This window comes from Nomascus leucogenys, chromosome 24 (assembly GCF_006542625.1).
Source record: "Nomascus leucogenys isolate Asia chromosome 24, Asia_NLE_v1, whole genome shotgun sequence".
Lineage (NCBI taxonomy): Eukaryota > Metazoa > Chordata > Mammalia > Primates > Hylobatidae > Nomascus > Nomascus leucogenys.
In genome coordinates, this window is record NC_044404.1 from 10,346,419 (window position 1) to 10,372,500 (window position 26,082).

General features: G+C 49.2%; 1 protein-coding gene across 1 annotated transcript in view; it reads left to right on the plus strand.

Moving 5' to 3' along the window:
* Nucleotides 1-16,621: 16,621 nt before the first annotated feature.
* The window catches only part of SLC25A33 (solute carrier family 25 member 33), a 41,472-nt gene continuing 32,011 nt past the window's right edge, over nt 16,622-26,082 (plus strand). The window contains exon 1 of the mRNA XM_003274326.3: nt 16,622-16,900. Within this exon, the coding sequence (XP_003274374.1) occupies nt 16,845-16,900 (56 nt within the window). The 5' untranslated portion in view covers nt 16,622-16,844. The remainder of the gene's footprint in view (nt 16,901-26,082) is intronic.

The following is a 26,082-nucleotide window of genomic DNA, read 5'->3' on the forward strand; positions in this document are numbered from 1 at the left end:
GGATTGAGCAAGCAGTTGGTATGAGACTGGGGGCTGCATACACTGGTAATTAGAAAGGAACAGAACAGGACACGGATCTTCGCAGTGCTTTTTTTTTTTTTTCGAGACAGAGTTTCGCTTTGTTGCCCAGGCTGGAGTGCAATGACACGATCTCGGCTCACCACAACCTCCACCTCCCAGGTTCAAGCGATTCTCCTTCCTCAGCCTCCCAAGTAGCTGGGATTACAGGCCCACCACGCCCTGCTAATTTTTTGTATTTTTAGTAGAGATGGGGTTTCTCCATGTTGGTCAGGCTGGTCTCAAACTCTTGACCTCAGGTGATCCACCCACCTCAGCCTCCCAAAGTGCTGGGATAACAGGCGTGAGCCACCTCGCGTGGCCTTTTTTTTTTTTTATGCAAATAACTTATTAGGTCAGGGTTGATCTTTAACTACCAGGCCCAGGGTTTGGCTCCGGGCTGTCTGCTTGTGGATTTCATTTCTGCCTTTTAGTTTTTTCTTCTTCTTTCTTTGGAGGCAGAAATTGGGCATAAGACAATATGAGGGGTGGTCTCCCCACTTAGAGGCAGGCAGATCACTTGAGGTCAGGAGTTCAAGACCAGCCTGGCCAACATGGTGAAATCCCATCTCTACTAAAAATACAAAAAAATTAACTGAGTGTGGTGGCGCACACTTGTAATCCCAGCTACTCGGAAGGCTGAGGCAGGAGAATCACTTGAACCTGGGAGGCAGAGGTTGCAGTGAGCCTTTCTGGGTTATAGAGTGAGACTCTGACTCGAAAAAAAAAAAGAAAGAAATTAACCACACAGGGACCAAAGGATGAATCAGGGCCTTGTCGGTCACTCAGAATCCCCATCAGCTCCAGAATGCAGACTCTGGAGCTGAATCTCTTCTGCAATCCTGTCCACACCATTGGCTTTGTAAGCCAGATTGTTCTCCCCAGATGTGTGGCTCAGCCACGTCTCAAAGTCATGAGGCTTGAATGAAGATTCAGCGTATGAAGCAGGATGTATGGAGACAGTCCCCGGACAGGAGGGTAAAACCGGCTTGTCCAGGTAAAAGTCTGTGTCTACACGCACACAGCCTGCCTGGCCTGGTACCAACACTGCCTGCTTCTCCGTCCCCCACATCTCTCACCCCTGGCTCCCCAGGCTTCAGCCACACGGGCCTCCTTTCAGTTCCTCACACAATCCAAGCTCGTTCTGTGAAAGGAAACTATCTTGGGCCCCCAAAATCACTAAGCTAAAGGGAAAAGTCAAGCTGGGAACTGTTTAGGGCAAACCTGCCTCCTAGTCTATTCAAAGTCACCCCTGGCCAGGTGCGGTGGCTCACGCCTGTAATCCCAGCACTTTGGGAGGCTCAGGCGGGCTGATCACAAGGTCAGGAGATCGAGACCATCCTGGCTAACACGGTGAAACCCTGTCTCTACTAAAAATACAAAAAAATTAGACCGGCGTGGTGGCAGGCACGGTGGCCAGCTGTGCTGGCAGCCGATTAGATGGTGCCCATCCACGCTAAGGGTGGGTCTTCCTGAGGGTGGGTCTCCCTCTCCCAGTCCACTGACTCAAATGTTAATCTCTTCTGGCAACACCCAGACATGTTGTAGGAAAATCCCAACACTTTGGGAGGCTAAGGCAGGCGGATCACCTGAGGTCGGGAGTTCAAGACCAGCCTGACCAACTTGGAGAAACCCCATCTCTACTAAAAATACAAAATTAGGCGGGCGTGGTGGCACATGCCTGTAATCCCAACTACTCAGGAAGCTGAGGCAGGAGAATCGCTTGAACCAGGGAGGCGGAGGTTTCAGTGAGCCGAGATCGAGCCACTGCACTCCAGCCTGGGCAACAAGAACGAAACTCCATCTCAGAAAAAAAAAAAAAAAAAAAGAGGCCGGGCGCGGTGGCTCACGCTTGTAATCCCAGCACTTTGGGAGGCCGAGGCGGGCGGATCATGAGGTCGGCGGATCACAAGGTCAGGAGATCGAGACCATGATGAAACCCCGTCTCTACTAAAAATACAAAAAAAAATTAGCTGGGCGTGGTGGCGGGTGCCTGTAGTCCCAGCTACTCAGGAGGCTGAGGCAGGAGAATGGCGTGAACCCAAGAGGCGGAGCTTGCAGTGAGCCGAGATTGCGCCACTGCACTCCAGCCTGGGCGACAGAGCAAGACTCCGGCTCAAAAAAAGAAAAAAAAAGAAAAGAAAAAGAAAAATTCAGGTTCTTGTCACACGACCAGGAAAGATTAGGCTCGCACACACTTTGAAGGGTGAGAAAAATGAAATTTACTGGGCAAAAAGGAAAAAAGGGGAAACAGGAACTGTCAGCAAAGCGAGGGTCCTGCTCGCAGGTTTCCCACCTCACAGATTGAATCCCAGGTTACCACCCAGGAACTGGAGAGTCCAGGCTCCTCCCCACTGCAAACAGCCCAAACTTCCCAAGGCTCCACCCCAGTGCGCACTCCTCCCCGTACGTACGCAGGTTGCTTAAATGATCTCCAGGGAGCCCTTCTTCCTTGGCTGTCTCAGATACACCCAGAAACAATACTTTGCATCCTTCAATCCAATCAAGTTGACATTTAATATTAAGCATCAGTGGGCTGGGTGTGGTGGCTCATGCCTGTAATCCCAGCACTTTGGGAGGCCGAGGCAGGCGGATCAAGAGGTCAGGAGTTCGAGACCAGCCTGGCCAATATGGTGAAACCCTGTCTGTACTAAAAATACAAAAATTAGCTGGGTGTGGTCGCGTGCACCTGTAGTCCCAGTCACACTCCTGTAAGTGGCAGGGCATGCCTCGAAGTGCTCAGTGTTCATGAGCTCTGATGGTGAGCATCTCACAGGCTCTCATGAAACCATGTCTGGTAATGAGAACTTAGTGCATCTCCTTCCACATCTGGCTTTCCTTCCTTTCCCCTCACTGGCAACAGATTTACAAATCAGCACAAAGAGAGCTGCACGTGGCAGCTCATGCCTGTAATCCCAGTACTTTGGGAGGCCAAGGCAGGTGGATCACCTGAGGTCAGGAGTTCAAGACCAGCCTGGCCAACATGGCAAAACTCCGTCTCTACTAAAAATACAACAATTAGTCAGGCATGGTGGTGGGCACCTGTAATCCCAGCTACTTGGGAGGCTGAGGCAGGAGAATCACTTGAACCTGGAAGGTGGAGGTTTCAATGAGCCAAGATTGCACCACTGCACTCCAGCCTGGGCGACAGAGTGAGACTGTGTCTAAAAAATAAAAATTAAAAAAAAAATAATCAGCACAAAGAGGTTGGTCAAGGGGAAAGATGGCTTACAGGTCGGATTAATTGATGTCAGAGGAAGAAAGGCTGGGAATGCTCCCTGCCTGGAGTCTCTAATCCGTCCTGGGAGGGGGTGGAACACAGACTCTGGAGCTGAAATGCACTGGTTCAAATCCTCTGTGCCTAAGTCACCTCATTTGTAAAATGGGGAGAGTAATAAAATAGTCCCCACTTGACAGTGTTGCAGGAACAATTGAGTCAATACGACTAAAGCGCAGAGCCGGCACTCTCTGGATGTTCGCTAGGGTCTGGGTCCCTTCTGCAGGCCTGCCCCTCTGTTTTGCTGGGCCTAGAGCAGCAGCATCCCAGCTCTGCCCTACTTAGACTGTGGTGATGCCAGGTCTGCAACCAGAGCCAGCTCCCCTGGGAGGGCAGTGAACAAAGAATAATTTCTAGGCGGTAATGAAATCTTCAAAGCCCCAAGGCTTGCTGGCCCTCTAGAGAGTGTCCTGATTCTGCCTCCCAGGCAACTGGTCTGAGGGGGAAAAAAAAAGCCCATTGAAAAATGAAAGTGACTTCTCAGAGCCTGAAGCTGCTCTGCCTCTCAGCAGTTCCCTGATGCATGCAGAAGTCACTGCTGGTGACATCAGCTGGAGCCTACGCCTACCTGCATTGTCTGCACTGAGCCTCTGGGACTCCCAGCTTTGTTCTTATGTCTTATGTGTTTTGTCTACCACTTACCCTGTTGGTCAGGCATGGTGGCTCATGCCTGTAATCCCAACACTTTGGGGGCCGAGGTGGGAGGATTGCTTGAGCCCAGAAGTTCAAGACCAGCCTGGGCAACAGGTCAGCCCTGTGCTCTCTCTTGCTCTGCCCCACCTCACTCATTGCTTGGAAGCTGCTGTGGGTCCAGACACTGTGGCTTCTCCCTAGGGGATGACCACATCCATGGTGATGCCCTGGCACAGCACCCCTTGGTATTCAGAGCAGCTGGCACTGGGTATCAGCCTGAGGAGAGCAACACACTGGAGACAAGAACGTAGAACCCACTTTGTATGCTGAGGATCCTCCAAGTCTCTCACCCAGTAGCTTTTCCAACTGGCAGCTGCCCACCCACAATCAATGTGGCTTAAACTAATATATATATATATATATTTTTTTTTTTTTTGAGATGGCGTCTCACTGTGTTGCCCAGGGTGGAGTGCAATGGCACGATCTCAGCTCAATGCAACCTCTGCCTCCCAGGTTCAAGCGATTCTCCTGCCTCAGCCTCCCAAGTAGCTGGGATTACAGGCATCTGCTACCACACCCAGCTAATTTTTGTAATTTTAGTAGAGACGGGGTTTCGCGATGTTGGCCAGACTGGTCTTGAACCCCTGACCTCAAATGATCCACATGCCTCGGCCTCCCAAAGTGCTGGGATTACAGGCATGATCCACGGCGCTTAGCTGGCTGAAACTCATATTGAGGGCTGGGGACCGAAAACATGACAATGATGGGGCTTCTGCTTACTGGGCACTTTCTCTGGCTGAGGCACAGTTAACGTCTGTAATCCTACCACAGCCCTGTGAGCCAGGTCCTGTTGAGACAGTTACATCTGCCCTCGACAGTTTGGGAAACAGATTCTCAGGGAGGCTATGTGAGGTGCCCAGGGTGCTGGGATTTGAACCCACTTGTCCTGACCTAAGGGAGAGTATGCTGACCTCTGCCCCAGCTCTGAGTTAGGCACTCCCATTCTGCAGGCAGGGGTAGCTGGGTTCACATCATAACTCCGCACAAGTTATTAACCTCTCCCAAGCTCAGTTTGCTCATCTGTAAAATGGGAATAAGAGGACGTGGCGGCTGGGCGCCATGGCTCACGCCATTAATCCTAGTACTTTGGGAGGCTGAGGCGGGCAGATCATCTGAGGTCAGGAGTTTGAGACCAGCCTGGCCAATATGGTGAAACTCCATCTCTACTAAAAATATTAAAATTAGGCCAGGCGTGGTGGCTCACACCTGTAATCCCAGCACTTTGGGAGGCCGAAGCGGGTGGATCACCTGAGGTCACAAATTCGAGATTAGCCTGACCAACATAGAGAAACCCCATCTCTACTAAAAACAAAAAATTAGCTGGGCGTGGTGACGCATGCCTGTGATCCCAGCTATTCAGGAGGCTGAGGCAGGAGAATCGCTTGAACCTGGGAAGTGGAGGTTGCAGTGAGCTGAGATCATGCCATTGCACTCCAGCCTGGGCAACAAGAACGAAACTCCGTCTCAAAAAAAAAAAAAAAAAATTAGCCAGGCATGGTGGTGGGCGCCTATAATCCCAGCTACTTGGGAAACTGAGGTAGGAGAATCGCTGGAACCCAGGAGGCGGGGGTTGCAGGGGGCTGAGATCGTGCCACTTCACTCTAGCCTGGGAGACAGAGCGAGACTCCATCTCAAAAAAAAAAAAAGAAAAAGGATATGGCTTGTTAGGGGTCTAAATGAGTTCAGGTGTGTGAAGTGCTAGCAGGTGGCCAGGGCTCAAGGAACATGCTCCCGCAAGTGTGGCCAGCACAGGCTCTGTGACCTCGGGCAAAGCACTCAGCCTGGCCAGCCTTGAGAATACTCACTCGCAGGGTTGTCGAGTGGATGAAGTAAAACAGAGATCCACAGTCCTTCACGCACAATTCTGAAATCCAAAAGCCCTGAAGGCTGGAGGTTAACTCCCTTGACAGCAGAGCCCGGCCTAGCTCCACTTCATTTACAGGCAAACTGACGCAGTTTCCGGGTGTTTTTATCTTATTTATTTTATGTTTAGTTTTAGTTATTTATTTATTTTTTTGAGACAGCATCTGGCTCTCTTGCCCAGGCTGGGGTGCAATGGCACAAATTTGGTTCGCTGCCACCTCCATCTCCTGGGCTCAAATCATCCTCCTACCTCAGCCTCCCAAGTAGCTGGGACTGCAGGCACCCATACCTGCCACCACATCTGGCTAATTTTGGTATTTTTTGTAGAGATGGAGTTTCACCATGTTGGCCAGGCTGGTCTCAAATTCCTGAGCTCAAGCAATCCACCTACTTCAGCTTCCCAAAGTGTGCTGGGATTACAGGCATCAGCCACTGCTCCCAGCCTCCAGGTGGGGTGTGTGTGTGTGTGTGTGTGTGTGTGTGTGTGTGTGTGTGTGTGTGTGTTTTGAGACAGAGTCTTGCTCTGTCGCCCAGGCTGGAGTGCAGTGGTGCGATCTCGGCTCACTGCAACCTCTGCCTCCCAGGTTCAAGTGATTGTCCTGCTTCAGCCTCCGAAGTAGCTAGGATTACAGGCGCGTGACACCACACCCGGCTAATTTTTGTATTTTTAGTAGAGACGGGGTTTCACCATGTTGGTCAGGTTGGTCTCAAACTCCTGACCGTGTGATCCGCCCTCCTCGGTCTCCGAAAGTGCTGGGATTACAGTCATGGGCCACCATGCCCAGCCGGATGTTTTTAAATCTCATGAAATGTGACTATTCCCAGATATTATGTGCTTGACGACAGAGTGCCCAGGCCCAGGGGTGTCATGTAATATGCGGTATAGACACCATCTGTCTGTCTGACTTCTCTACTTCTCTACAATTGTCAGAGCAACTTCAACGTGTGAAATACAATGAGTGTTTTGGATGAGGGATTGTGTTTATAGCATCCTCTGCATAAGATTGACTGACATACAGCAGGTGCTTAATAAATAATTTTCCTTCCTTCCCACCCTCCTTTTTTTCTTTTTTTTTGAGACAGAGTCTCATTATGTCGCCCGGGCTACAATGAAGTGGCGTGAACACAGCCACAGCTCATGGCAGCCTTAACCTCCTAGCCTCAAGTGATCCTCCCACCTCAGCCTCCTGAGTAGCTGGGACCACAGGTGCCTGCCACCATACCTGGTTAATTTTTTTAAATTTTTTGTAGAGGGGGGGTCTTGCCATGTTGTCCAGGCTGGTCTTGACCTCCTGGGCTCAAGCCATCCTCCCACCTCCGTCTCCCAAAGTGCTGGGATTACAGGCGTGAACAACTGAGCCCTGCCCCACCCATTTTTTAGGAATTATATATGTTATTTTATTTTATTTTAATTTTTTGAGATGGAGTTTCTGCTCTTGTTGCCCAGGCTGGAGTGCGACGGCGCGATCTTGGCTCACCACAACCTCTACCTCCTGGGTTCAAGCAATTCTCCTGCCTCAGCCTCCTGAGTAGCTGGGATTGCAGGCATGCACCACCACACCTGGCTAATTTTTAGTAGAGATGGAGTTTCTCCATGTTGGTCAGGCTGGTCTCAAACTCCCGACCTCAGGTGATCTGCCCGCCTCAGCCTCCCAAAGTGCTGGGATTACAGGCGTGAGCCACTGTGCCAAGCCACAGGACGGGTGGATCACCTGAGATCAGGAGTTCAAGACCAGCCTGGCCAACATGGTGAAACCCTGTCTCTACTAAAACTACAAAAATTAGCCAGGTGTGGTGGCGTACACCTGTAATCCCAGCTACTTGGGAGGCTGAGGCACAAGAATCACTTGAACCTGGGAGGCAGAGATTGCAGTGAGCCGAGATCACGCCACTGCACTCTAGCCTGGGCAAAAGAGCAAAACTCTGTTTCAAAAAAATAAAAATTAAAAAAACATGCACACACATTAGAAACATAAGCCTGGGCCTCTTAGACTTGAGATAGTGCACCAAAGGTGCCTCCTTATAAGAAATGATCATGAACATTTGTGGGCAGGGACAAAGAGCTCACAGAAAGTTGCAAAAACACATTCCAGCCTTGTAGGCACAGAGCGGGACTCTCAACAGGCAGCGGCTTTTCCTTGTCAGAGCTGGAACAACACAGGCCTTTCATTAACGAGGCTTGACTTGCAGTCTCATTAGGCCCATAGCTGGAAACCTGGCTCAGGCTGGATTGGTTGAGGAGAAATGAGAAGAGGACCAGTGACCTACTGGGTATTTGTCCTTTGCCCCCAAATCGCACTACCTGCTCCTGCTGGCCCTGGGCCGAAACAGGCCTCACAGCTTCCTCTCACCCTAAGTGAGGCCTCCCCGGAGGTCCAGCCCCAGCCTTTGGCTCTCTGCTAAACTGAAATGCTCCTTACAATCCCCTGCAAAGAAATGAAACCCCAAACTTTCGGGAGAGGATGGAGGTTTTTCCAATAGCCAGCAGTTTCTGCAGAAAAACAAGGATTAAAGAAGCAATTAGTGGTTTGCCAACAAGCAGTCAGAGGAGAAAGCAAAATAAATCCACAACAGGTTGGCAGGAAGCCTCAGGCCCTTCAAATTTGGAATGGTTACAAAAAGCCCAAACAAGCTTCTCGTCTCCCACCACACCAAGTCAGAGACCCAGGGACACCTAAATGAATCTCTGAGTATAACTGTCTGTGAACTTCCTCCCCTCTACACCTGGCATGTCATACATATATTTATGTCTGTAATCCACCTTGCTTTTTTACTTTATAAGTCAACTTTCTTTCTTTTTTTTCTTGACAAAAGTCTTGCTCTATTGCCCAGGCTGGGTGGAGTGCAGTGGCACCCTCAGCTCACTGCAACCTCCACCTCCCGGGTTCAAGCAAATCTCCACCTCCTGGGTTCAAGCAATTCTCCTGCTTTAGCCTCCCAAGTAGCTGGGATTACAGGCGCCCGCCACCATGCCCAGGTAATTTTTGTAGTTTTTTTTTTTTTCGAGATGGAGTCTTGCTCTGTCGCCCAGGCTGGAGTGCAGTGGCGCGATCTCAGCCCACCGCAAGCTCTGCCTCCCGGGTTCACACCATTCTCCTGCCTCTGCCTCCCAAGTAGCTGGGACTACAGGCACCCGCCACCACGCCCGGCTAATTTTTTTGTATTTTTAGTAGAGACAGGGTTTCACCATGTTAACCAGGATGGTCTCCATCTCCTGACCTCGTGATCCGCTCGTCTTGGCCTCCCAAAGTGCTGGGATTACAGGCGCAAGCCACCGCACCCGGCCAATTTTTCTAGTTTTAGTAGGGACGAGGTTTTGCCATGTTGGCCAAGCTGGTCTCAAACTCCTGGCCTCAAGTGATCCGCCCACCTTGGCCTCCCAAAGTGCTGGGATTACAGGTGTGAGCCATCGCACCCGGCCAATTTTTCTAGTTTTAGTAGGGACGAGGTTTTGCCATGTTGGCCAGGCTGGTCTCAAACTCCTGGCCTCAAGTGATCCGCCCACCTTGGCCTCCCAAATTGCTGGGATTACAGGCGTGAGCCAACTCGCCTGGCCTACTTTATGGTCAACTTTTCTAAAATACATTATAATTAACATACAATAAAATGCACCCATTTTAAATATGACTTTTAATGAGTTTAATTCTCACTGTATGGGCCAGGCGCAGGGACTCATGCCTGCAATCCCAGCACTTTGGGAGACTGAGGCGGTGGATCACCTGAGGTCGGGAGCTTGAGACCAGCCTGGCCAAGAAACCCCATCTCTACTAAAAATACAAAAAATTAGCTGGGCATGGTAGCGGGCACCTGTAATCCCAGCTACTCAGGAGGCTGAAGCAGGAGAATTGCTGGAACATGGGAGGCGGAGGTTGCAATTAGCCGAGACGGCACCATTGCACTCCAGCCTGGGCAACAAGAGCAAAACTCCATCTCAAAAAAAAGATTCTCATTGTATGTGTATGCCCTGATCAGGGTATGAAACATTTTTGTCACCCCTAAGAAGTTTTTTCCAGCCTCTTTGCAGTCAGTCCCCTCCTATCCCCGGCCCCCAGCATCCATACACTCATCTGTTCTCAGTCACTAAAGATTAGTTTTACCTTTTTTAGAATTTCATATAAATGAAATCATATACTTTTTATGTCTGGTTTCTTTCTTTGTTTTTATTATTTTTTTTTTTAATTTTTTTTGAGATGGAGTCACGCTGTGTCTCCCAGGCTGGAGTGCAGTGGTGCGATCATGGCTTATAACAGCCTTGACCTCCCAGCCTCAAAAGATTCTCCCACCTCAGCCTCCAGAATAGCTGGGATTACAAGCACACGCTACCATACCCAGCTAATTTTTACAATTTTTTATGGAGTGAGGATCCATCTGTGTTGCCAGGCTGGTCGCGAAATCCCAGGCTCAAGCAATCTTCAGCCTCTCAAAGTGTTAGAATTACAGGCGTGAGCCACCACGCCCAGCCTCAGGGCTTAAGCCATCCTTCTGCCTCAGCCTCTCAAGTAGCCAGGACCACAGGTGTGTGCCATCACACCCAGCTGTAAAAATCATTTTACACTTGATCTTAGCCAAAAGGCCGAGAAGGGATGTAAAAATAATTTTAAAAAATTTTTTAATATTAAAATAGAGACGGGTGCTGGGTGTGGTGCCTCACGTCTGTAATCTCAACATTTTGGGAAGCCGAGGCAGGCAGATCACTTGAGGTCAGGAGTTCAAGACCAGCCTGGCCAACGTGGTGAAACCCTACCTCTACTAAAAATACAAAAAAATTAGCTGGGCATGGTGGCATGTGCCTGTAATCCAGCTACTCGGGAGGCAGAGGCAGGAGAATCGCTTGAACCCGGGAGGCAGAGGTTGCAGTGAGCTGAGATCATGCCACTGCACTCCAGCCTGGGTGACAGAGTGAGAGTTCATCTAAAACAATAAACAAAAATAAATAAAATAGAGACAGGGTCTTGCTGTGTTGCCCAGGTTAGTCTTGAACTCCTGAGCTGAAATGATCTTCCCACCGTGGCCTCTCAAAGTGATGAGATTACAGAGGTGAGCCACCACACCCAGCCTGTAAAAATAATTTTTTTCTTTTTTGACACGGAGTTTCACTCTTGTCACCCAGGCTGGAGTACAATGGCACGTTCTCAGCTCACCACAACTCCCGCCTCTCAGGTTCAAGCGATTTTCCTGCCTCAGCCTCCCAAGCAGGTGGGATTACAGCTGCCCACCGCCATGCCAAAGTTAATTTTTGTATTTTTAGTAGAGCCTTGTGGGCCAGGCTGGTCTCGAACTCCTGACCTCAGGTGATCTGCCTGCCTCAGCCTCTCAAAGTGCTGGGATTACAGGCATGAGCCACCGTGCCTGGCCTAAAAATAATTTTTAAATTTTTTATACTAAAATTGTTTGCAGCTAGCAAAACCTTTTTTTTTGTATATTGACCTTATTTCCTGTGATCTTGCTAAATTCACTAATTAGTTCTAGTAGTTGTTATATAGATTACTTAGAATTTTCTGGTAAACAGTTACATCATCTGTGACTGAAGACAGTTTCACTTCTTTCTGATCTTTACATTTTTTTTTCTTTTTCTTGCCTTACTGCACTGACTAGGGCCTCTAGCACAACGCTGAGTAAGTGGTAGCAGCAAATATCTTTGTTTATTGCCAATCTTAGGGGCAGGTGGTCAGTTATTTAATGTTGTGTGTGATGTTAGCTATAGGTTTGCGGTAGATGCTTTATATCAGATAGAGGAATTCCCTCCTGTTCCTAGTTTGCTGAGAGCTTTTTTTCATGAATAGGTGTTCAGTTTTGTCAAATGCTTTTCTGCATCAATTTACATGGTCATCAGGTTTTTTCCCATTATTCTCTCATTCTCTTTCACTGTTTTTTTTTTTTTTTTTTTTTTTTTTTTTTTGCTGTTGACACAGCCCCAGGAGGTCCTGGGAACATGTGTCCCTGTTATTCTCTTAATATGCTGAATTATATGGATTGATTTTTTGAATGTTACACCAATCTCTAATTCCTGGGCATCTCTCATTTCGTCCCGATGTATTATCCTTTTTCTAGATTGCTGGATTTGATTGCCAATGTTTCATTAAAGGTTTTTATCTATTGGAATCTCTATTGTATACCCAGTACATGACTATGGCCCAATGCCTGAGGAGCTCTAGAAGTCTGGCCGGTGGAGGAAGGGGGCCATCCAAGTCAGGGAAAATAGCAGGTTCAAACCAGGTGTGGTGGCTCACACCTGTAATCCCAGCACTTTGGGAGGCCGAGGAGGGCGGATCACCTGAGGTCAGGAGTTCAAGCCCAGCCTGGCCAACATAGTGAAACCCTGTCTCTACTAAAAATACAAAAATTAACCGGGCATGGTAGCAGGCACCTATAATCCCAACTACTCAGGAGGCTGAGGCAAGAGAAACGCTTGAACCCGAGAGGCGGGGGTTACAGTGAGCCAAGAATGCGCCATTGCACTCCAGCCTGGGCGACAAGAGTGAAACTCTGTGTCAAAAAAAAAAAACAACAAAAATTAGCCAAGCATGGTGGCACACATCTGTAATCCCAGCTACTCAGGAGGCTGAGGCAGGAGAATTGCTTGAATCTGGGAGGTGGAGGTTGCAGTGAGCCGAGATGGTGCCACTGCACTCCAGCCTGGGTGACAGAATGAGGCCTCTTCTTAAAAAAATAGGCCAGGTGCGGTGGCTCACGCCTGTAACCCCAGCACTTTGGGAGGCTGAGGTGGGCGGATCATGAGGTCAGGAGTTCGAGACCAGCCTGACCAACATGGTGAAACCCTGTCTCTACTAAAAATACAAAAATTAGCCCAGTGTGGTGGCACATGCTTGTAATCCCAGCTACTTAGGAGGCTGAGGCAGGAGAATTGCTTGAACCCAGGAGGCAGAGGTTGCAGTGAGCCGAGATAGTGCCACTACACTCCAGCCTGGGCGACAGAGCAAGACTCCGTCTCAAAACAATAACAACAGGCTGGGCATGGTGGCTCACGCCCAGCACTTTGGGAGGCCGAGGCGGGTGGACCACCTGAGGTCGGGAGTTCAAGACCAGCCTGACAACAGGGAGAAACCCCATCTCTACTAAAAATACAAAATTAACCAGGCACAGTGGCACATGCCTGTAATCCCAGTTACTTGGGTGGCTGAGGCAAAAGAATCACTTGAACCCGGGAGATGGAGGCTGCGGTGAGCTGAGATCGCGCCATTGCACTCTGGCCTGGGCAACAAGAGTGACACTCTGTCTCAAACAAAACAAAACAAAACAAAACAACAACAATAACAAAACAGCAGGTTCAAAGGCTGGTACATGAAAGATCATTGCATCAGCTGCTAAGTAGCTGTGTGACCTTGGGCAAATCTATCCTGCTTATCCATAAAAAGGCAAGGAAAGCAAATGGCCTCCCAAACATTGTGAGTATCCAATGGGACCTTGGGAAAGGTCTTGAAAAAACAAAACATGAAACGCCTTAGGAAAATTCTAATAGGAAGGCAGCCTTGCTATTGACAAAGAGGTGGGGAGACCTGTCTGTGTGTGTAGCACAGCACTGGACTGACAATACTTGGGAAAAGAAGGCAGGAGGCCAGGCTTGGAGTTAAGAGCCTGGGTCCCAGCCTCAAACATGTCTGTGAGCAAGGAGCCAAATTGAGGGCTGTGCTCCAAGGATAGCACTTCCTAGGTCTTGAAATCCTGCCCAGAGGCCCAGCGCGGTGGCTCACACCTGTAATCCCAGCACTTTGGGAAGCCTAGGCAGGCAGATCACTTGAGGTCAGCAGTTTGAGACCAGCCCGGCCAACATGGTGAATCTCCATATCTACTAAAAATTTAAAAAAATTAGCCAAGTACAGGGGTGGGCGCCTGTAATCCCAGCTACCCAGGATGCTGAGATAGGAGAATTGCTTGAGCCCGGGAGGCGGCGGCTGCAGTAAGCCGAGATCAGGCCACTGCACTCCAGCCTGGGCGACAAAGCAAGACTCCATCTAAAATATATATATATAAAAAACAGGCTGGGATGGCTGGGCACAGTGGCTCACACCTGTAATCCCAGCACTTTGACAGGCCAAAGTGGGCATATCACCTGAGGTTAGGAATTCAAGACCAGCCTGACCACCATGGTGAAACCCCATCTCTACTAAACATACAAAATTAGCCAGGCGTGGTGGCACATGCCTATAATCCCAGCTACTTGGGAGGCTGAGGCAGGAGAATCGCTTGAGCCCAGGAGGTGGAGGCTGCAATGAGCTGAGATTGTGCCATTGCACTCCAGCCTGGGCAACAAGAGTGAAACTCCATCTCAAAAAAAACAACAAACAAACAAACAAAACACGGGCATGGTGGCTGACGCCTGTAATCCTAGCACTTTGGGAGGCTGAGGCGGGCAGATCACGAGGTCAGGAGTTCAAGACCAGCCTGGCCAACATGGTGAAACCCTGTCTCTGCCAAAAATACAAAAATTAGCCGGGCATGGTGGCACGTGCCCATAATCCCAGCTACTCAGGAGTCTGAGGCCGGAGAATCACTTGAATACGGGAGGTGGAGGTTGCAGTAAGCCGAGATTGCACCACTGCATTTCAGCCTGGATGACAGCAATACTCCATCTAAAAAAAAATAAATAAATAAAAATAAAATATATATAATAAAAATAAAAAATTATTTATTTTTACTTTTTTTTTTTTTTTTTTTTATAGAGACAGGGTTTTGCCTCGTTATCCAGGCTGGTCTTGAGCTACTAGACTCAAGTGATCCACTCTTCTCAGCCTCCCAAAGTGCTGGGATGACAGGCATGAGCTGCCATGCAGAGTTTTGTTTACTTCCTTTTGTCAGATATCTCACGCCCTAGTATGGCTTCCCATTCTCCTAGGCCTGGGAGCAATGGCTTTAATAGTAATCACTAGCCAGGCGGGGTGGCTCACGCCTGTAATCCTAGCACTTTGAGAGGCCGAGGCGGGTGGATCACCTGAGGTCAGGAGTTCGAGATCAGCCTGACCAACATGGAGAAACCCCATCTCTACTAAAAACATAAAAAAAAATTAGCCGGGCATGGAGGCGCATGCTTGTAATCCCAGTTACTCGGGAGGCTGAGGCAGGAGAATCGCTTGAACCCAGGAGGCGGAGGTTGTGGTAAGCCGAGATCGCGCCATTGCACTCCAGCCTGGGTGACAAGAGCGAAAACTCCGTCTCAAAAAAAAAAAAAAATAGTAATCACTGTATTTGCATTTTGGAGGACTGCTCCTAAGAGCTGTTTTTCTTTAAAGAGTCCCAGCAATCAAATACAGATTGGCTGGCTAGCTCCCATGTTTCCACACAATTCCCTCCTCCTTAAGCTCTTTGTGTTTACACACAGGACATCTAACTGCTTGTTCTGGTCAAGGTACAGCTTTCCAGAGCTCTGAGAGACAGAAGAGAAAGGGTTGGTATGTTCTACAGGTGAATGGTGGGCTGCTGAGAGAGGGACAGAGAGACATAGTCCAAGGTAACAGGAAAGCTTCTGGCACTGGTGCCTGTGCAGTCAGTGGTGTCACTGCCAGGGCAGGAAATAGGAGAGGCAGCGCAGGTTTGGGGGAGGGGAAGAATGATAAGTTCAATTTGGGACCTTTATTCATTAGCTCCTTGGGCATTACTAGGTGGCAGGTACTGTGTCAGGAACAACTGTGAACAAAAGAAATAAGGTCCCTGCTCTGCTGAAGCTTACATTCCTGTATGGGAAGGACAACTTAAATAAATCAACAAACTAACTGCAGAAGCCCTGGTTCTATAGTCATGTGACAGACTGCACCGCAAAGGCGGCCAGGGAAGGCTCCATCTGGGGGAGACCTGGAGATTAGAAGATGTCAGGCTGAGTATGACAATGACCCAGGGACATAGCCTGAGAGAAGCAGTTTGGATATCTAGGTCTGGGCTGGAGATGATCAGAAAAGAAGCAAAAACCATACTGCAAAATATACGCAGCATATAATACTACTTATAGGGAGATCAAAAATACACATAATGATAATGATTATTAATTATTTGAGACAGAGTCTCGCTCTGTCGTCTAGGCTGGAGTGCAGTGGCAAGATCTCGGCTCACTGCAGTCTCCGCCTCCCGGGCTCAAGCGATTATCCAGCCTCAGCCACCCAAGTAGCTGGAATGACAGGGGTGCGCCCCCTCGTCCAGCTAACTTTTGTATTTTTAGTAGAGACACGGTTTCGCTATCTTGGCCAGGTTGGTCTGTAATGCCTGGCTTCAGGCGATCCGCCCGCCCGCCTCGGCTTCCCAAAGTGTTGAGATTGCAGGCGTGAGCCACCGTGCAGGCCCTCATTGATTATTTAAGGCTGTTTAGATTATGGTTTTTTAGATTATGTTTTTGTTTCCCTAAACGGGGTGGTGAGTACAGAGGTGTGAGATGTAACACGTAATTTGTACACCTTTTGCACACGTAAATATCACAAAGTAAACTTTTAAAATAAGACAAGGCCTATGGCCTCGCAAGGCTTCTCTGAGGAGCGAGGACCAGGCAGTCACAGCCAATTTCCACTGCCTCCGCGCTCCGGCCTAGGCCAGCCCCTCTCCCCAATCATTCTCTCGGGGCTGGCTCCGCCCCAGAACTGCGCAACCTCCCCGCCCACATCCGTGTCCTAACCAATGGGCGCTCGGAATTTGGTCCCACACCCCTGTCACGCCCCGCCCCAGACTCGCGCGCCCGTGACGTCACGGCCCGGCCCCCGCCACGTGACGGCTGCGCGCCGGGCTCTAGCTCCCCGCCAAGCTAGCGCCGCAGAGGCCGGTGAGGCGCCGGCGGCCACGCCGCGGAAGGCGCGGGCCGAGCAGAGCCGGGCGTTGGGGCCCGCGCGCGCATGGAGGCGTTGCCGGCAGCCCCCTGAGGGCAGCAGGGAGACAAGACCCGGCGACCTCGCGCATCCCTCGAGCCGCCACGCGCTCTCGCCACCGGGCGGCGACGGTCCGCGGAGCCGGCGCGGCCATGGCGACGGGCGGCCAGCAGAAGGAGAACACGCTGCTTCACCTCTTCGCCGGCGGGTGAGTTCCCGGGCCCAGCCGCGCGCCCCGCCGCCTGCGGTCCCCTCGGCCTTCGCCCCGGGCGCCGCCCCAGCCTCCCGCGGCGGTCACTGGCCTTCCCTGGGCTACGGCGCCGGCGCCCGGGAGGAGGAAGTCCCGGCGTCGGGGACTGGTGGGCAGGGCCGAGGGAGGGGGTCGGGCCTTCCTCACCCGCACGGCCAGACCACAGCCCCGAGGGCGGATGTGCCCCGCCGCCCGTCCTCCCCGCGGCGTCCCCAGCTTTTTCCCATTCTGAACAGTCAGTGGCCGGTGAGTGTTGCTCGGCGGCGATCCTGCCTGGACGCTGTGGCGCGGACCCCCCTCCCCCGCCTCCTTCTCCCGGGGCCTCTGCCGAAGCGCAGCGCCTCAGAGCCCGGGGCAGGATCGCTGATGCTCGGGTGTGCCCGAGGTTCCTCAGGGCAGCGCGGGAGGTCATCTGGACGGGCAAAAAGGTCTGCGGACGTTGGACGCCAGCAAGGCCTGGATGGTGCTGGGGAACGGTGATGCTAGCGGCCACACGCGGGGTGGCTAAGCCAGGGACCCGGACTAAAATGAGGTCTGGAAGGTGTGTTGAGACACTTCTCGCCGGCTAGTGGACGCTTCCAACGCCGGAGACCGCAGAATTGTAAGGTGTTCCTTGTTTTGAAAGCTGCATTAGGTCTGTGGTCAGGCACCTTTTTTCCAGCAGAGACAATGCATTTTTAGGAGGTTGAGTTCTGCGGTTAGGAAGGGAGATGATTTTTACCTCCCTGCCCCTCTCCACCTTCCCCGCCTCACCCCCCGCCGAGAATAGAAGGTAAAATATTTTTGAGTATTAGTAATTTTCTTGTTTCCTTTATCACAGCCGGTGGCTTGGGGTCCTTTCGGAGTCTTCCGGATATTTGGAGTCTTAATTTGAGGACCTCATGGGCCTGGCACAGCAGTTTTTGAGTGTAGGATATTTTGCATAAAATAGTTTATCCTGGATGATCATCTTGGCTTGAGTAGTTTAGTTGCGGCCTGGATTCCTACCTGGATATGTTCCTTACAACAAACAATGGTTGAGAAACTTATCTTGGAAGATGACTGATGAAAGCGTCCCTGAGCTTTTTTGTACTTGTATTGTGGGCAGTCACCAGGTTACTTTAACCAAAAACTTTGGTGGGTTTTTAGGAAGAGTTTCTCATTCATCTCTTCCCTGTCATTCCCTTGCAACCCTTCCATGTCTCCATTGAGACTTCCTTTTTTTTTTTTTTTTTTTGAGAGGGAGTCTTCCTCTGTCGCCCAGGCTGGAGTGCAGTGGTGCGATCTCTGGGCTTACTGCAACCTCCGCCTCCCGGGTTCAAGCGATTCTCCTGCTTCAGCCTCCCGAGTAGCTGGGATTACAGGCCCCGCCACCATGCCTGGCTAATTTTTTTTTTCGAGACGGAGTCTGGCTCTGTAGCCCAGACTGGAGTGCGGTGGCGCCATCTCGGCTCACTGCAAGCTTCGCCTCCCGGGTTCACGCCATTCTCCTGCCTCAGCCTCCCGAGTAGCTGGGACTACAGGCGCCCTCCACCGCGCCCGGCTTTTTGTATTTTTAGTAGAGACGGGGTTTCAGCATGTTAGCCAGGATGGTCTCGATCTCTTGACCTTGTGATCTGCCTGCCTTGGCCTCCCAAAGTGCTGGGATTACAAGCGTGAGCCACTGCACCCGGCCACGCCCAGCTAATTTTTTTGTGTTTTTGCTAGAGGCGGAGTTTTGCCACGTTGGCCAGGCTGGTCTGGTACTCCTGACCTCAAGTAATCGCCCACCTCGGCCTCCCAAATTGCTGGGATTACAGGCGTGAGCCACCACGCCTGGCGAAGACTTCCTTTCAGAGTAACACAAGGGGGAAGCATTCTTAAATTAAGCCACTCTATATAAATTTGTCTTTCTTGGGAATTTTAAACAAGTTGGCCATTTTTTTTTTTTTTTTGTCTCACACGTTTTTTAAGCCAAGAAGGATCATTTAAAAAAAAAAAGGAATTTCTGCTCAGTGATTTTGACTTACTGTTTTTAGTGAGGTGGGTTTTTTTTTTTTTTTTTTTTTTTGAGACATTGTCTTGCTCTGTCTCCCAGGCTGGAGTGCAGTGGCGCAATCTCAGCTCACTGCAAGCTCCGCCTCCCGGGTTCATGCCATTCTCTGAGTAGCTGGGGCTACAGGTGCCCGCTGTCACGCCCGGCTAATTTTGTGTATTTTTAGTGGAGACGGAGTTTCACTGTGTTAGCCAGGATGGTCTCGATCTCCTGACCGTGATCTGCCCGCCTCGGCTTCCCAAAGTGCTGGGATTACAGGCGTGAGCCACTGCGCCCGGCCAGTGAGATGGTCTTTTAAAATTTTTCTTTGTATTCCAAACCAGGAGAGTTCCATGCTGGAGCAGCCTCTGTTGAGGCTCGCTGTGAAATGGATGGCCCTGTCTTGTTGAATCTCCCTCTGTACCCTTCACTATGCCCTCTGGCTGCCAAATTCTCCTACTGGGGCACCAGCCTTATATCTTGTGATGGAGTAAATCTGCAGTGGCCAGCACAGCTCTCCTGCTTGATTAAGATGTAGGTAGTTTATTAGGGTGGCGCCTGAAGCCATTGTATTTAACAAGTTGCCGTTCCTGTATTGGCAGCAGTTTGAGACTCGAAAGAAAAGACAGCTTCCAAAAGGTGGTTTTCAGAGTAACTAATTGGATTTTAATCCACTCTCACTAGCCTAAAATATTTTACTTCACTTTCTGTTAGGGAAGAACATGAAAGGAGCTGAGTGTAAAATGGCTGTATTGTATGGTTAAAATGGGTCCACCCAGAGGTCCCACCTAGTCTGGTGGAATATGTGCTGCCTTGCTCCAAGTAACTAGTTGCCACTGTTGTTAAACTGGCGTCTTTCCAGAAAACAAAGTGCACTTCCTTTGAAAAGAAGTCAGAGTCCCCACTTTAAAAATCTGTCACATTTCTCCTTTTTATTGAATAGCCATTGGAAACTATAATATCAAACAAGTTTAATACTGTTGCTAATTAATGATACTGAATAAGCATTTCTTTTTTTATTTTTATTTTATTTTTATTTTTATTTTTTGAGACGGAGCCTCACTCTGTTGCCCAGGCTGGAGTGCAGTGGTGCAATCTCTGCTCACTGCAACCTCCGCCTCCTGAGTTGAAGCGATTTGATTCGCGTGCCTCAGCCTCCCCGGTAGCTGGGATTACAGGTGTGTGCCACCATGCCTGGCTAATTTTTGTATTTTTAGTAGAGATGGGGTTTTGCCATGTTGGCTAGGCTGGTCTCGAACTCCTGACCTCAAGTGATCCATCCGCCTTGGCCTCCCAAAGTGCTAGGATTATACAGGTGTGAGCCACCATGCCCTGCCTGAAAAGGTATTTATTTATTTATTTATTTATTTATTTATTTATTTGTGATACAGAGTTTCACTCTTGTTGCCCAGGCTGGAGTGCAGTGGTGCGATCTCAGCTCACTGCAGCCTCCACCTCCTGGGTTCAAGCGATTCTCTTGCCTCAGCCTCCCGAGTAGCTGGGATTAAAGGCTCACACCACCAGGCCTGGCTAATTTTTGTATTTTTAGTAGAGAAGGAGTTTCACCAGGTTGGCCAGATTGGTCTCGAACTCCTGTCCTCAGGTGATCCGCCCACCTCAGCCTCCCAAAGTGTTGGGATTACAGGTGTGAGCCACTGGGCCCAGCCCTGTCATTCCTTTTCTATTGTTTAAACCACCTCGTCAAGAAGAACACAGAAGTGCTCTGAGGTGGCCCTTCTGTATGTAGGCTTGATTTGCCAAAGACGAAAATCCTATAAATTTTCCCCATCAAATAGCATGGGGGTTCTGGTTGTCTGTTAGTGTTGGTGATGTCCTTCATCTGCTGGGCAGCCACTTAACATAGCATAGTGCCCATTTAGATCTACTGGTCCCTGAAATAGCTGGGCTAAGCTGTCCTTAGATTTAGAGGTTGATCCCGGATTAGATGCTTTGGGTCTTATTTTTATGGCATGCTTTTTTGTTTTGTCATCGTAGCCTTTAAAATGTATTTTAATGGGAATATAGTATCTCTTTAAGATCTTAAACTAGGCCAGGTGTGGTGGCTCACGCCTGTACTGCCAGCACTGTGGGAGGCCAAGGAGGGTGGATCACCTGAGGTCAGGAGTTCGAGACCAGCCTGGCCAACATGGCGAAATCCCGTCTGTACTGAAAATACAAGAATTAGCTGGGCATGGTGGCGCACGCCTGTAATCCCAGCTACTTGGGAGCCTGAGGTAGGAAAATCGCTTGAACCTGGGAGGCGGAGGTTACAGTGAGCCAAGATCGCTCCACTGCACTCCAGCCTGGGAGACAGAGAGAGAGACTCCATCTCAGAAGAAAAAAAAAACTTAAACTATAATAAGACACAGATATTTTCAAAATTCAATGTTTTCCCACCTAGTATGGGCAGCTGTTGCCAGGTACTTGTCCCTACAAATTAAATCTTTATCAGCCAATGGTTACTTTTTTTTTTTTCTTTTTTTGAAGCAGCATCTCTCTCTATGGCCCAGCCTGGAGTGCAGTGGTGCCATCTTGGCTCACTGCAACCTCCACCTCCCGGGTTCAAGCAGTTCTCATGCTTCAGCCTCCCGAGTAGCTGGAATTACAGGCACGCACCACCACGCCCAGCTATTTTTTGTATTTTTAGTAGAGACCCGGTTTCACCACGTTGGCCAGGCTGGTCTTGAACTCCTGACCTCAGGTGATCTGCCCACCTCAGCCTCCCAAAGTGCTGGGATTACAGGCGTGAGCCACTGAGCCCAGCCAATGCCAGGTTTCAAGTAAAACCTTCCAAAAATTTACAGTGTATACAGAAAAGCACCTAATGTTTTTCAAATAGCATGATAGAGGTAGCAGGTGAAATGGTTACCAAACCTCCAAAGATTAGGATTGCAGGATGTCTGGCAGTATCATTTGCTGGCAAAATGTGGATAAGCTGTGAGCCTGGAAAGAAGTTTACCATCAGTGGGGTAGTGATTGTTACCAGAAAGAGCATACAGGCCTTGGTTTTAGTGCCCGATATGCATGTATGCATTGGGAACAGAGGCTCTTGTTGAAGACAGTTGGTTTTTACAAATTTTCCTTGATAGTTTAAACTCAGAGTTAAAAAGCACAATTCTGTTGCATAATTTAAAATTTTATGACTTCTGATCACATAAATATACTTTTTAAAAAATCCCAGTATATATTATAGTAGTAGCGTTGTAGTTTTACTCTGCTGTCAACTGGAGGTGAGGTGCCTAAGCCACAAGGGGAAAAATTAAACTAGGGTGGCATGGGTGTAAAAGGATTAGAAGGTTGACTATATCTTCATGTAATAAATACAAGACTTCAGTTTAGGAAAGGAATAATGAGAGAAGGTAGAGGAATGGGGAGGGGAGTTTTTTTTGTTTTTGTTTTTTTTTTTGAGACAGAGTTTTGCTCTTGTTACCCAGGCTGGAGTGCAATGGAGTGATCTCGACTCACTGCAAATTCTGCCTCCCGGGTTCAAGTGATTCGAGGGGAGCATATTTTTATCTTTTAAAAAAAGGAATACATAAGCCGGGTGTGGTGGCTCATACTGGGATTAGAGGCGCCTGCCACCACGCCCAGCTAATTTTTTTTTGTATTTTTAGTAGAGATGGGGTTTCACCATCTTGGCCAGGCTGGTCTTGAACTCCTGATCTCGTGATCCACCTGCCTCAGACTCCCAAACTGCTGGGATTAACAGGCGTGAGCCACCGCGCCCAGCCCATTCCAGCACTTTAAAAGGAGGCCGAGGCAGGTGGATCACTTGAGGTCAGGAGTTCAAGACCAGCCTGGCAACATGGTGAAATCCCATCTCTACTAAAAATGCAAAAAAAGTTTAGCTGGGCATGGTGGCGCAGGCCTGTAATCCCAGCTACTTGGGAGGCTGAGGCAGGAGAATCACTTGAACCCGGGAGGCGGAGCTTGCAGTGAGCCGAGATCGTGCCACTGCACTCCAGCCTGGGCAACAGAGCGAGACTCCATCTAAAAAAACAGAAAAGGAATACTAGTTAAAAACAGAAAAGGTGCAGAAAAAATTCAATTAGTAGTTTCTTTTTAGAAAATTAGGCAAATAGACTTCAAAGAGTATCCCTTGTGACTGCTTTTAGACATGTAGTTTAACAATTGTTCCTAGCTTTCCTCCACTGGATTCAATCCTTCAGATGTTTGCTGTGAATGGAATATCCTACAGAGAAATTTCTTTTTTTGAAACGGAATCTCGCTCTGTCGCCCAGGCTGGAGTGCAGTGGTGTGATCTTGGCTCACTGCAAACTCCATCTCCCAGGTTCATGCCATTCTCCTGCCTCAGCCTCTCGAGTAGCTGGGACTATAGGCACCTGCCACCATGCCTGGCTAATTTTTTGTATTTTTAGTAGAGACGGGGTTTCACCATGTTAGCCAGGATGGTCTCGATCTCCTGACCTCATGATCCGCCTGCCTCAGCCTCCCAAAGTGCTGGGATTACAGGCGTGAGCCACCGCGCCCGGCCCCACAGAGAATTTTCTCTGCACTTTGGCATCAGTGACTGACTAGAACAGTGTTAACTTAGGAGCAAAATTAAATTAATGTCCAGGGTGTTTCCTCAGAACTGTTAAGACAAGCATGAGTCCCAACTGGCCTTTGGAAGATTATTTATGTTAGTAAAACTCTAACTGCTTTCTTGAAAAGTTTAGGTATACATTTTTTTTGACTAGGCTCGTTTAGGGGGGCGTTCAGTTGCAAGTAATAGAAGATTCAACTTCAAACCGGCTTGCTTATGGATATAAAAACCTGAACTCTAGAGGGAGCACAGGCTTCAGGTGAGGGCTTAGCTGAGCAGTGCCTTAGTGTCACCGGGAGGGGCCCACCCACGCCTGCTTGGCCTCCAGTAACCTGCTTCATTCTAAGGCTGGCCCTGCATAGCCACAGAAGGGCTTCCAGCAGCAGCTCCTTGTATTTCTCCCACCATTGAGCAAGTCTTCAGTGTAATTCTGGACCCACAAGGACATGTAGTACCCCTTGCTCTAAACCAGTCATTGCTCCCAGGGAAATTATGCTGAGTACTTGGGCTGAAATCATATGCCCATCCCTAAACAGATAACAAGGCAAAGTAGATGTTATGATGTGGACCTGCTTCAGTGAGTAAGGCCAAAACTAGACATGAGTTCAATCCTGTCCACTGTGTGACTTAAGAAATTAGGGATCTTGGCCAGGCGCAGTGGCTCATGCCTGTAATCCCAGCACTCTGGTAGGCCAAGGTGGGCAGATCACCTGAGGTCAGGAGTTCAAGACCAGCCTGGCCAACATGGTGAAACCCCGTCTCTATTAAAAATACGAAAATTAGCCAAGCATTGTGACGCACATCTGTAATCTCAGCTACTCAGGAGGCTGAGGCAGGAGAATTGCTTGAACCCAGGAGGCGGAGGTTGCAGTGAGCTGAGATTGCGCCAGCCTGGGCAACAAGAGCGAAACTCTGTCTCAAAAGAAAAAAAAAAAGGAAATTAGGGATCTTGTTAAGACAGAGGAAGAGAGGGATGGATGCTGGGGAGGCAACCAGCAGTGCCACCAATCCATTTTACAGTCTTCAAATAGTGCCCATTTTATTGGTCTAGAACAGGGTTTCTCAACTTTGGTTGGATGATTGTTTGTCTGTGAGGGATGGGCTGTCTTGTGCATCATAGGATGTTTAGCAGCATCCCAGGCCTCTACCCACTAGATACGAGTAACCCCCCTCCCCCATTTCAAAACCCAAAATGTCTTCAGACATTTTGTTACTGGGGTGGGGACAAAATTGCCCCAATTGAGAACTACTGGTTTAGAATAGTGGCCTTCAAACTTTTTTTTTTTTAAGTTTTTGTGGGTTTCTTGTTTGTTTTGTTTTGTTTTTGTTTTTGTTTTTCCTTTCCTGTCACCCAGGCTGGAGTGCAGGGGTATGATCACTGCTCACTGCAGCCTTGACCTGCCAGGCTCAAGCGATCCTCCCATCTTAGCCTCCAGGGTAGCTGGGTAGCTGAGACTAGAGTAGCTAGGATTACAGGCGCACGCCACCACACCTGGCTAATTTCTGTAGTTTTTGTAGAGATGGGTTTTCACCATGTTGCCCAAGCTGGTCTTGGAACTCCTGAGTTCAAGCAGTCTGCCTGCCTTGGCCTCCCAAAGTGCTGGGATTACAGGTTTGAGTCACTGTGCCCAGCCATGGCCTTCAAACTTTAATCATACACTGCTATGATTAACATGTTTGTGCATATCTTATGTATAATTATATTACCCTGTTACTTTTATACATACTATAAGACCTATACACAAAATAGAAATTAAATGGGCTGGGCACGGTGGCTCACGCCTATAATCCCAGCACTTTGGGAGGCCCAGGCAGGCGCATCACCTGAGATCAGGAGTTCAAGACCAGCCTGGCCGACATGGTGATACCCTGTCTCTACTAAAAATACAAAAATTATCCAGGTATGGTGGCACACGCCTATAATCCCAGGTACTCATGAGGCTGAGGCATGAGAATCACTTGAACCTGGGAGACAGAGGTTGCAGTGAGCCGAGATCATGCCACTGCACTCCAGCCTGGGTAACAGAGTGAGACTCTGTCTCAACAACAAAAAGGAAACAAACAAAATAGAAATTAAATGGTGGAGGTTATAAATAAAATGTTATTTTTTTCTGTATGCCAGTAGGTCATGGTGCACATCTCTTAGAGTATGTATCCTAGTTTGGAGATTCCGTGTCTAAAATACTGCTTGCCAGTCAGATTAGTCCATTTTCCAACTATGTGAGGCTAACGCTGTGTCAGCATGTAACTGGCGGTTGAATATGACTTTTCCTAGGATGTCTGAGCACTGGCTACTGGAGCCCTCAGATGAACCAAGAGGATCCTAGTCTAAGACTTAGGTGGAAGAACCTGCCCTGCCGCCATTGACCAGACTGTCTATGAGAGAAGAACGGTTGTGGGTGTCAACATTGGGGCATGTGGGCAGAGAGGATTTTACTATTATTGTCCCCAACTCTGTCCCCGGCCCCTAGTAGGTCTGGGCTACAGATTGAGAGAGCTTGTAAGGCAGGGACACTGGTAGCTTGCTCTGTGGCCAGATGCCTCCCACAAGTGAGAGGCTGGTGCATCAGCCCAAGCCAGCAGGATGAGAAGGGAGTGGGT